The sequence below is a fragment of the Sinocyclocheilus rhinocerous genome, unplaced genomic scaffold (assembly GCF_001515625.1).
Source record: "Sinocyclocheilus rhinocerous isolate Xijiao unplaced genomic scaffold, SAMN03320098_v1.1 scaffold632, whole genome shotgun sequence".
Lineage (NCBI taxonomy): Eukaryota > Metazoa > Chordata > Actinopteri > Cypriniformes > Cyprinidae > Sinocyclocheilus > Sinocyclocheilus rhinocerous.
In genome coordinates this window covers 272,494-284,906 of record NW_015639247.1, presented here as the reverse complement: position 1 = coordinate 284,906, position 12,413 = coordinate 272,494, and the positions used below count along the sequence as shown (strand labels likewise).

Here is a 12,413-nt window from a genome sequence, read left to right as displayed (position 1 = left end):
ACAGACACACACACACACACTCACACACACACACACACACAGATGTTTGACGGTAAAGTACAGTATGACCTGTGAACAGGTGGATTCTGTGATGGTTACCTGCCAGGGACAGTGACCTTTAGGACATTCGGCTCCACCAACGATACGAGATCTCACATCATCCTTAGCATTCATAGCAGCACCTCCACCCTGAAGAAGAGGAACCTTCCCACACGGAAAAGCCTCTGTAAAGGAGATATCAAAGTACTTTACGTATAGACGCCATGCTGAAGTCATTATACGACAACCAGTGTTGGGGAAAGTTACTTTTAAAAGCAATGCATTACAATGTTGCGTTACTCCCTAAAAAAGTAACTAATTACGTTACTTAGATACTTTTTATGGAAAGTAATGCGTTATGTTACTTTTGCGTTACTTCTTAAATCTGGGCAGGGCTTGCTTGTTTGTTTTTAATATAAAAAAGTTATATTTTTGACAAACGCAAAATCCTTTTCACAACAAAAGTGAAATGAATACGCCTCAGTCTGAAGGAAAAGTAAATTCACGTCTGTACAGTAGAACGCAGAGGAAGAAAGTTTAGCCTAACCCTAAAAAAAGAAGCACAAATGTTTATCTAGAGTAAATTAGTTTGGTTGAATTGGATCATTGAAGGTCAGCAGCAAAGACATCGCTTAATAAAATGGGATTAAATACATAAAGGATATTTGTATATTTGTATATTTGTAGCAATAGCCAACAATACATTGTATGGGTCAAAATTATACATTTTTCTTTTATGCCAAAAATCATTAGGATATTAAGTAAAGATCATGTTCAATGAAGATATTTTGTACATTTCCTACCGTAAATATATCAAAACTTAATGTTTGATTAGTAATATGCATTGCTAAGAACTTAATTTGAACAACTTTAAAGATGATTTTCTCAATATTTAGATTTTTTTGCACCCTCAGATTCCAGATTTTCATATATAGTCCTATCCTAACAAACCATACATCAATGGAAAGCTGATTTATTCAGCTTTCAGTTGATGCATAAATCTCAATTTCACAAAATTGACCCTTATGTCTCGTGTGTCAGACACGTCTGACCATTTGACCCTAAGAAATATCCGTCGGCACAGGAACAGTTACGCTGAGCGTCCTCCTCCTCGCAGAAGTGCTCGCAGCTCCCATTATCATGCAGACAGGAGTCAGGAACGTCTTTAATCGCTGAGGAGGAGTGAAAGGAGAAACATGTGCTTGGACCTGAATCAGGAATTTGTTCGTTCTTTAACTTCAAGGACGAGGCGTTATCACGTTCCTCTTTCTGAATGCGAAACTCAGATAAGTTTCATGTAGAGTTTTTCTCTTAGCACAAATCACTTAACAGAGGGTACTACACTATATTAACTATAATCAACTATAACACGATATGTAGCTATTTTAACATGTAACAAGTGAAACATTCCACACAGGAAGTGACATCGTTTGCTTCCTTTTTGCAGCACGGCAGGAATACAATAAAATAATCTCATTTAAATGATACAAATAGATACATTTTTCTGTCATTTAAGGCTCAATCTGTAACCTATACATTTGGCAATTGTTTTACTTTTTAAATCATAATTGAGAGGTGCGGGTTTGTTCGGTTGTACTCATTTTGTGTCTTTTCATGTGTTCTGTCTTGTCTGTTTACATTCATGTATGATTGATTGTCAGCCATTTTGGCTAAGAAGTAAATTTAGTAGCATTTTATTTCGATAGTTCACTTTAGACATTCTACACTCTTACAAATAAAGGTGCTTCACAGTGATGCCATAGAAGAACCTTTTTGTTTAAATGGTTCCCTAAAGAACCTTTAACATCTGAATGACTGCTAGTTGACATAACATACATTTGGCAATTTTTTATGTTATAAATAAAAAGAAATAGCTGACTTGACTAGATTGAAGCCCTGTTGTGTTTAAGTTTGCGCTGATGCTCTCACCCTGCTCACAGTTGAGTCCGCTGAAGCCCGGCGAACACAGACACGTAGGATTCTGCGTTCTGGCTCGAGCAGAGCCCATTATTCTCACATGGATTTGATTGACAGTGATCTTTAACTGCAGACGAACACAAACATTCATCTTAATCACAGACAATGTCGTGAAGATGAATGACTTTCCAAAAACAATCTCAAAATCTCACCATCGTAGATCTTCCAGAACTCATTCTGTGTGGAGACATTAGTTAGACGTTTGCTTGCATTGAACTAATAAAATACACAACTAAAACAAAGACTTAACATCACATTCAAACACTGAGTATTAGTTTAAGTCTAGACATCATCACTGCAAAAAAATGATTTTCTTCCTTAGTATTTTTGTCTTGTTTTCTTGTATAAATATCTACAAATCCTGGATTTAAAGGCGCAATATGTCATTTTCGCCACTAGAGGGCGCGTATTCAAAACAAACAAAGAGACACATATTAAAGCGTCTTTGGTTTTTCCATGTTTTCTACAAAACAAAACCGGAAATCGAGGGGTTATGACGTCATTAGCAGGCGACACAATGCCACTATGAACACGCTCCGTGCTTCTAGTTAAAATTGCTTATTTCTCTGGATTTAAACATTCTTCGAAACATTTGGGATAATGTAAGTACACAAGTCAGCAAAATATATAACACTGTTCTAGTGGTTTTTGGATATTTTAATAAAAAAATCTTACATATTGTGTCTTTAAGATGCATTTACTTGACTTAAGATATTATGTCTTGTTTTCTAGAAAAATCCAAATTTTGTCCATTTTTGCTTAAAACAAGTAAAATATCTGCCAATGGGGTAAGAAAACTAATCTTGCTTAGCCTTTGAATTAAGATTATTTTTTTTACCCCACTGGCAGATATTGTTGCTTTTTAACAAAATTTGGATAATATTTTCAGAAAACAAGACCTATATATAAACAAGTCATTTTACTTCCCTTACGAAAAATAAGTTTATTCAAGTGTGCTATTACTATAGTTTTTTTAAACTAAAAAATAGGAAAGTATACTTTCAGTCTACTTTTTAGGTACTTCTCAGAAATATACTTAAAATGACTTTTAAGTATACTTGACATACTTAGAAAAAGTCTCAATATATTTGAGCTATACTTGTGCTGCTAGTATCCGTGTTTTCATTGTTACGGTAGGGGGCGCTATTACACATCTTCTTCTGTACAGAATTTCCCAAAAAAAACAAGTGAAGAAGAAACCGAAACAACAGATGCTTCCACATGTAATCTAACACGATCATCAGACAGTTCTGAATCCAATTCATAGTCTTTTTCAGCTTTTTGTTCAAAATCTTGTTTATTTCTTAATTTTTTATGAAACATATACTACTTTTTGGTAAATGTTGACAAGTAAATGCATCCTGATTCAAGAATTTTTAGATATTTAAACTAGAAAACAAGACATAAATACTAAGGAAGAAAATATTGTTTGCAGTGTACTGCATATGAAACCCAGCACAGTGCCATGTGTGTTTGTCACATGTAATACTGACGGTGGCCTCCGTGTGTTCAAACACCTCCCGCGCCTCCTCATATGAACATTTCTCCTCCAGACACTCCCTCTCCAGATTGTCCATCTTCAGCTCCTCAAACCAGCCCAAGTTTGCCCGCTTAGTCCGGATCAAAACACCATGAGCCTCATCCTTCCCCACAAACACTGAACAACACAAGACTGCGTTATCACCAACAACACTCTTAGTAGACACACCGCTGGATTTGGTGGTTTAATGTGGATCTGTAGTTGGTTTAGTTACCTGTAGCAGAATGACAGCTGTAAAGACCCACGAGGACATAAAACCCTGACAGGAGACTCATGTTGAACAGCGGTTCAGTGCGTATCTTCTGCTGCAGGTTCAAAGGTCTGAAGTCTAAATACTCTCCACCCCTCACCTCCCTTAATGAACCACAGAGATGCCAGGACACACGACAGCATTTAAAAGAGTTTATTTGTGTTTATGTATGTGCATATTCCAGTGACACATAATATAAATTTCATGCTCTGCCATCTTTTAGGATACTCACTTACATGTGTCTTTATGCGTCCTTAAAGGTGAAGTGTGCTTTGCAAACTGAATTGCAAAAATAACCAGATTGTTATTTTAATATTAAGTCCAGCCCAAACTCACATGATTGTTTAGATGTTAACATGTCAGGCCGCTCAAACAGATCAATGTTGTGAAAGTGTCACAGTGTTTCACACTTCAGGAATTAGGGGCTGTTCACACTAAACACGTTTTTCCATTCCACTGCGATACTTTTACATTGTTTAAAGGGGTCATGACACGAGAAATCAAATTTGCCTTGATCTTTTGGCACATAAGAGGTCCTTGTACCATTAAAACATCCTGCAAGTTTCATAGCTTAATTCATAGCTTGATTTTGTTTTGTAATCGAGGCACAGTGTCATGGAGAGTCACAAAGAATCATTTGATGAAAGATGAAGCGGAACTAGATCTGCATCACAAACCATAAGTAAATGATTTCAGAATGCTTTGTCTGGAAATGACCGTTTTATTTTGATCATGTTGTCAAAACACTCGCATGCAATAGCGAGGGGGCGTTGATACTGTTTCCTATGCAGTGATATTAGCCAATCACAACAAGCCTTAAAGGACACGCCCCTTAAAACAGGTCGCTTCAGAGAGAGGGTCAGAATGAGGGTTGAAAATAACCATTTTCCCCACATTTTTTGTGTGCAAAAAAACTTTATTAACATTATAAGTAAAATTCAAGGAGCATATTAAAATTATTTTAAAAATCCATGTCATGACACATGCTATCATCTCTTTGTGTCTTTTGCGGCGTCTTGTCCATGACAGGCTTTTCTAAAAACGCTTAAAAACGAGTCTTGTTGTCCCCACTGCCCACGTATTCTGTGTGAACGGCCCCTTCACTGACTGAAATCTGAACACACTTCACCTTTAACAACATTCATAAACTCTTGAATTCATGCGGCGGCTACAGTCTTCATGATCCACTCCACAAAGACAGACACGCGCGCGTAGATGCCGTAGACGTCAGTGCGTGCGCAGCCTTTGCCCCAACTCACGATCCCTGTCAGAAACCATGTGTTCTTATAGCGGGTGACCAGCGGCCCTCCGCTGTCCCCCTGACAGGAGTCCCGGCCGCCCTCGATGAAGCCTGCACACAGCATGTTCCTGGTCACCTTCAGGCCCGACTTTGCCTTGCACTCGTCTAACGAGACCCTCGGCACCTCCAGCCGCTGAAGAATCGGAGACGGCGGACCGGACTGCGACAGATGACCCCATCCGCTGACGGTGGACATGCGAATGGCTCCAATGGTGCGTCCGAAGGTGCCGTTAACGGGAGGAAGGCAGACGGGAATAGTGAAGGCGTCTAGCATGACGGGGCTGAGCAGACGCAGCAGGGCGATGTCGCTGTCAGTGCTGGAGTGGTTGTACCGCGGGTGGATGAACACTTTAGACACTTTCCTCGTCTGTTCGGTTCCTTCGTCTTTCCCACGGATGTGTTCACCTGCAGCAGAAGTCAAAATGAGACCGAGAGAGAAGATACAGAGGTCTACACTTGAGCTGTGGGAGGAGGAACGTCAACAGAACCAGCGTTATATGAACAACTCCTCAACGTTAGTACATTCTGAATTTACATAGCAGAGCAAAAGAGTGGAGAACAAAATAAGCAAGGATGCAACACAGCACAGTGTTGGGGAAAGTTACTTTTAACAGTAATGCATTACAATATTGCGTTACTTCCTAAAAAGTAACTAATTACGTTACTTAGATACTTTTTATTGAAAGTAATGCGTTACGTTACTTTTGCGTTACTTTTTAAATCTAGGCAGGGCTTGCTTGTTTGCTTTTAATATAAAAAGTTTTATTTTTGACAAATGTAAAAGCCCTTTCACACCAAAAGCCTCAGGCTGAAGGAAAAGTAAATTCACGACTGTACAGTAGAACACAGAAGAAGAAAGTTCAACACTCTTCAGCAATAAAAAAAGAAGAAGAAATGTTAGTTTATCTTTTTGCTTATTAGTATGGTTCAATTGGATCACCGAAGGTCAACAGCAAATTGGTTAGTAAAATGGGATTAAATACATAAAGGATATTTGTATTTTTAACATATTTAATTATTGCAGCTTTGAGTCATATTCTGAGTTGCTTTAAACTGTTTTTATTCATTTTGAGGAAAACTTTTTTGTGAGTGAGATTAATGCATGTTCACATTTATTCTAGAACTAAAGTAACATCTTACTCCCGATTTCTCTCAACATGGGCACAGGAGAGCTTTCAATCAATATATGGGGAAACAAAGTAACTGGCGTTACTTATTTGAAAAAGTAACTAATTTGTAAATTAAAAAGTAATGCGTTACTTTACTAGTTACTTTTAAAAAGTAATCTGATTACGTAACTTGTAATGCATTACCCCCAACACTGCCTGTTGAATCCACTGCCGTTTTCAATCCAGAGTTTCTCAATTCTAAATCAGAGTTTGACAAACTTGCAATTGCAGTAACTACCAGAGACAAACCCAATAATGACGGTAGTTCCCGACCGAGACATTTCTTACCAACTGTTACTTGTAAGATGTTTGGATCCTTTTCCCAAACGCAGTGAGCTGCGGTGAGAATCCATTGGGAATCTAGAATAACGGCACCGCATTTATACTGTTCCTTATGCTGTAGTAAAGCCTGTGGAGGAGACGCACACACACAGAAACACTGAGTGAGAAAACACCGAACGAACAGAGAGACCAGATCTGAAGAACAAATGGATTCTGATGAAAGTACGCTCTTCAAAATGAAGGTTCTTTTGTGGAATCTATGGTTTCATGCAGAAAATGTAAAATCTATGGAACCTTCCCATCGGACAAAAAGCTATTTAGATTATTAAAATGTTAAATGCACTAAAAAATGGTGCTTTTAAGGGACAGATCTCTAAAAGGTTCTTTGGGAAGCTGAAAATTGTTCTCCTACGGCATCACTGCCAACATTTTGGAAGCTGTGTCCAGAGAAATCAACATGCTGTTCATCTGATGTCCTCATGAATCCTCACCTGCCACGGACACTGTCCTTTAGGACACACGTCGCCCTTCACTATCCTCGGACCCACACCCTTCGGCACCAGCCTTCCACACGAGAATCCATCTGAGCACATGATGAGAAACACAACATGGCCTTACAGCACAAACACAATGATTTTAGAGTTATCCACCTGAGCATTCCTCTAGCTCAATCAGTAGATCATGGCGCTATCCATGTCAACGTCATGGGTTCGATTCCCAGGGAATGCGTGAACTGATCAAATGTATACCTTCAATGCCGTGTAAGTCGCTTTGGATAAAAGCATCTGCCAAATGCATAAATGTAAACATATCCAGCACACTGATGTGCATTGGAGCTCAAAATATGAATTCTCGGTCCTAACTTACTACATCTTTTGAGAATCCACAGTGTGCATCTAGTGGACACTTTACTCTCCCATGAGGCCACTGGAGTGGCGTTATAAATGCAGTGGACCAATTCACATGACAATGATGACGGATGTAGTATGTCTAAATTTCATACTATGAAGAACTTACTTAACTTAATAGTGGTGTAAGTTCATACTCGGTTAGTATGTGATTTCAGATGCAGCAAGGATGACCTGACATGGTTTTTCCTGATTTATTAGGTCACACTGCAAAAAGTTCAGACACTTGTGAAGAAAACTAAACATTGCAAATGCTAAATACCATTATTTCTGAGCTGATAACTGGACGCCGCTGTGTGTGTATGTTGTTGTATAATGCAAACTGTTTCACATACTTCTAGTCTAGGCAGTGGACAGTATTTTGAACAGAGCCGATGGCTAAGACGTCTGTGTTTGTGGACTGACCCTGCGGCACGCAGCTGCTGTTGTCTATGTGTAGTGTGTATCCAGGTGCACAATCACAGCGATGGGTCGAATCACTGATTTCTACACAGAAGTGCTCGCAGCCGCCGTTCTTGTACAGACATCCGTAGGAAGTGGGTGGAAATATTTCTGTGGGACGTACGACAGGATTAACACGAGTAGATGCTCATCCTGCAGATCTTTGTGTTGTGTTGTGATGATTGTGTGTTACCTTTGTCGCAGTGTCGCCCCTCAAAGTTCACTGGACAGATGCAGATGTATGCATTTATCTGATCCACACACGTGGCTCCGTTCTGACACGGTCCCGACTGACAATGATCCACCTCTGAAGAGGCAAACAAGATTTCCACAGATGCACAAGATCTGAGGACGCTGTGAGTGGAGTTTGTGCAAACTCACTGTCGGTGGCTGTCAGGGCGTTTCTATACAGTCTAAGGAGTTCTGCATGGTTGTTAGCTCGTTGCTATGCAGTTTCAATTAAACTTACTTTAAAATTTATGTGTACACATTTAAAAACCTGTTCAAGAGTTTTGAAAGTATTTTAGCGTCTAACTATTCATGAAATGTAATCTGTTTTTATCAGATGTGTGTAAGCTGCACTTGAAGTTGCTGGTTTACCTGTGTATCTCTTCCAGAAATCTTCCTGAAACACAACAGGAGAGTTCTGTTAGATTTCCTTCAGCTCTTCTGCTATTTCTGTGCTGTTTTTGGTTGTTTTGTCTCAAATTCAAACACAAACTTTCATTAATGTCATGAGTGTCTCACTGTATGACTGATTCTGAATGATCTAAATTAAGACTGACTCTGAATTAAGACTGACTCTGAATGGTCTGAATTGAGACTGACTTTGAATAACCTGAAGTAAGACTGATTCTGAATGATCTGACTCTGAATTAAGACTGAGTCTGAATGGTCTGAATTGAGATTGACACTGAATTATCAGAATTGAGACTGACTCTAAATTGAGACTGATTCTGAATTATCTGAATTTAGACTGACTCTGAATTATCTGAACTCAGACTGACTCTGAATTATCTGAACTTAGACGGTATTTTCTGAATTGATTCTGAATGATCTGAGTTGATACTGACTCTGAATTATCTGAATTGATTCAGAATTATCTGAATTGAGACTGAATCTGAATTTAGACTTACTATGAATTATCTGAACTAAGACTGTATTATCTGAATTGATTCTGAATTATCTGAATTGAGACTGACTGAATTGAGATTTACTATGAATTATCAGAATTGAGACTCACTCTGAATTATCTGAACTAAGACTGTATTATCTGAATTGATTCAGAATTTTCTGAATTGAGACTTACTATGAATTATCTGAACTGATACTGTATTATCTGAATTGATTCTGAATTATCTGAATTGAGACTGACTCTGAATTGAGACTCACTCTGAATTATCTGAACTGAGAATATTATCTGAATTGATTCTGCATAATCTGAATTGAGGCTGATTCTGAATGGTTAGAATTGAGACTCACTTTGAATTACCTGAATTAAGACTGACTCTGAATTAAGATTGATTCTGAATGATCAGAATTAAGACTGACTCTGAATTAAGACTGATTCTGAATTATCAGAATTGAGACTGACTCTGAATTGAGACTGACTCGGAATGGTCTGAATTGAGACTGATTCTGAATTATCTGAATTTAGACTGACTCTGAATTATCTGAACTGAGACTGTATTATCTGAATTGATTCTGAATTATCTGAATTGAGACTGAATCTGAATTGAGACTTACTATGAATTATCTGAACTGAGATTGTATAATCTGAATTGATTTTGAATTATCTGAATTGAGACTGACTCTGAATTGAGACTTACTATGAATTATCAGAATTGAGACTCACTCTGAATTATCTGAACTGAGACTGTATTATCTGAATTTATTATGAATTACCTGAATTGAGACTGACTTTGAATTGAGACTGATTCTGAATGATCTGAACTGATTTTGAATTATCTGAATTAAGAGTGACTCTGAATCAAGCACTACGTCAGTCTGAGCAGATCTTTCTAAAGGTCTTGTTCTCCTCACCAGTTGTTCGGGGACGGTGAAGATCTCTCTGGCCTCCTCATAAGAGCAGATCTCCTCAAGACACTCTCTCTCCAGATTGCCCAGCTTCAGCTCCTCCAGGAAGGAGTTTGCCCGTCGGACACGATGCGTTAATGCCCGGTTTGCCTCAGACTTACTGAGGAAGACTGCAGATGATGAAGAGACCAAGAGTACATATCAGGCAGACAGTGAGTGAGTCTGAATACCATTATAGTCTCTGGTTTAACATGTAAACATGGATGAGAAACACACAAACACATGGCACACAGCTAATCTCACAAACACAGTTTTTAAGATCTCCACTCTCACCTGATGGAAGCCCAAAGCACACTGGGACGGCGAGCAGCGTCAGGATCATGTGGCAGAGCTTCATTCTGTTCAGGGTGGACTCCATGATGTTTTAGCTTCAGGCTCGAAGTCCGTAACTCATCGGCTGTGGTCTGGACACACGGTGGGCAAACGGACAACAGATTGCTCAATACTGTGTGACTGAAGGGGCTCTTTAAATCACCAGCAGATGGAGCCACTGATACAGAAACTGAGGAACAGCCATTCTTCACTTCATTCATGCCATGGTGAGATTTCACACAAGGGCTGAGATTATCTCAACAAATTAGGTGGTGGCATGAGATCAAACTAGACACAAATATTCAGCTGTTACTTTTAAATTGGCGCTTAAAACAAAAAGAAATGTATTTTAATCAGTCAGTATTTTAATGTATTTCTTCTTGACAAAGATCTGCTGTTAATTCAGCACAAACTGCTTTAACATTGACTCAATTCATACTTCGTACAGTAGATGATCATTTCAGTTGATTTTGTTATTTCAGTTTCTTGGGTGCGCTTGATTTGGGATTTTAGAAACCGCATACCTTTTAAGAAATTTAAAGAAATCATGCAAAAATGATAATTCCGTCATCATTTACTCCCCAGGGTTTCTGCAGGTCTTAAAAAGTCTTCATTCGTCCACAGATTAAGTTGTAATAAAAAAAAAAAGTATTTTCACAATGTATCAAAGATACATTACTGGAGATGCAAAATGAGAATAAGAAGTCTTGTTTTCTTAGAAATTAATTAAAATTAAACAAGCTTAAAACAAGATCATTATCTCACTTCGTTTTGATGAATTTCTCTAAAACAAGACTTTATATCTTCTGTGATTTTGCATCTCAAGTAAATGTATCTTGATTTAAACATTTTTAGATGTTTGCACTGGAACACAAGACAGAAACACTGAGGAAGAATCAGAAGCTTCAGTAAAAGGTAAAAGATATTCCCTTATTCTAGTGTTTGGGAGCAGAGATTATATATATATATATTAAAAATTAATAGAGATCTGTTGGAAGCTGTATCTTCAAAAGTGAAAAGTGTTGCATTGTGTTCTCTCTTAATTACATTTAGAGGACATACAGGTGTATTGTGTTCCATTCAATTTATTCCTTACATTTTATGACTTGGTCTTAAATTTAAGACCTTAACGTTTTTAATTAAAAAACTTCAATCCTAAATTTACCTTCACAAAACCTGGAGAAACCCTGCTCCAAATGTCGCTCCAAACCTTTGACTTTTTCTTCATATTTGAATTGTTTTTTGTTTGTTTTTCCATTCATTCCAAACAATGAACGTCAGTGGGGTCCAATGTTGTTTGGTTTCCAATGTTTCACTAAATATCTTGTGTTTCTGCAGAAGACAGAAAGTCATACAGGAGAAACATGAGAGTGAGTAAATGATGACAGAACGATCATTTCCAGGTGAACGCTTCCTTTAAGTATAAAGTTTCCTTTGACTTTAATGGTTGAACATTGAAAGTCTGACAGCACAGTAGCGTTTGCATAATGAATCATCTATATCACATACAACTCTGTTACAGCTTCTCTAACTTTCATTTACATAAAACTATAAGAAGCCCTGTGGTTTCCGTCTTGAAATCAGCTCGGGTTTAAACTCTAGTTCAGATCTGCGTGTGATGAGCTTTACATGCTTCTGGGGCGTCTGAACTTTAGCTTCTCGTCTCGTTTGTTGAGACCACAGAGAGATGCGTGGTTTAAGCAGAAATCAGATGCTGATCCACACAACACTCACAGTTCAGCTCACATTCAGAGCTGCTGCAAACACACAGCAACAATAAGACACGGAGAACCATACTCACGGATTCATCTGATTTATATTTGAAAAAATGAGAAGTATAAATATACATTAAAATACTGACATGTTCACAACGGGCCTGGAGTGAGCGAACGAGTGATAAACTCAACCCAGATCTTCAACAAAAACTACCGTCTTCACAAAACGAGCGAATAATCTGAAGTAGGCCTACTACATAAACAGAAGATCATTTAATAATGTGCATATTATACTCACAATTGAATTGTTACATTAAAGATAGTGTCTTAATAAAGTAACTTAAGTAAATTGAAGTAATGCATAATTTAAAATTTACACACAC

The 12,413-nt window shown here is 38.0% G+C and overlaps 1 protein-coding gene and 1 pseudogene across 1 annotated transcript; both read right to left on the bottom strand.

Annotated features, from left to right (window-relative positions):
• The window catches only part of LOC107751064 (coagulation factor VII-like), a 5,695-nt pseudogene extending 1,826 nt beyond the window's left edge, over window positions 1–3,869 (bottom strand).
• Window positions 3,870–4,365: 496 nt separating this feature from the next.
• Window positions 4,366–10,412, bottom strand: LOC107751062 (coagulation factor VII-like). Its single transcript, XM_016566642.1, has 8 exons — window positions 10,277–10,412; window positions 9,950–10,113; window positions 8,507–8,531; window positions 8,100–8,213; window positions 7,871–8,017; window positions 7,049–7,140; window positions 6,564–6,684; window positions 4,366–5,511 (listed from the first exon to the last, which is right to left on the bottom strand). Exons 1-8 carry the CDS (start codon window positions 10,359–10,361, stop codon window positions 4,964–4,966), a joined length of 1,296 nt encoding a protein of 431 aa, XP_016422128.1. The 5' UTR covers window positions 10,362–10,412; the 3' UTR covers window positions 4,366–4,963.
• Window positions 10,413–12,413: the final 2,001 nt, after the last annotated feature.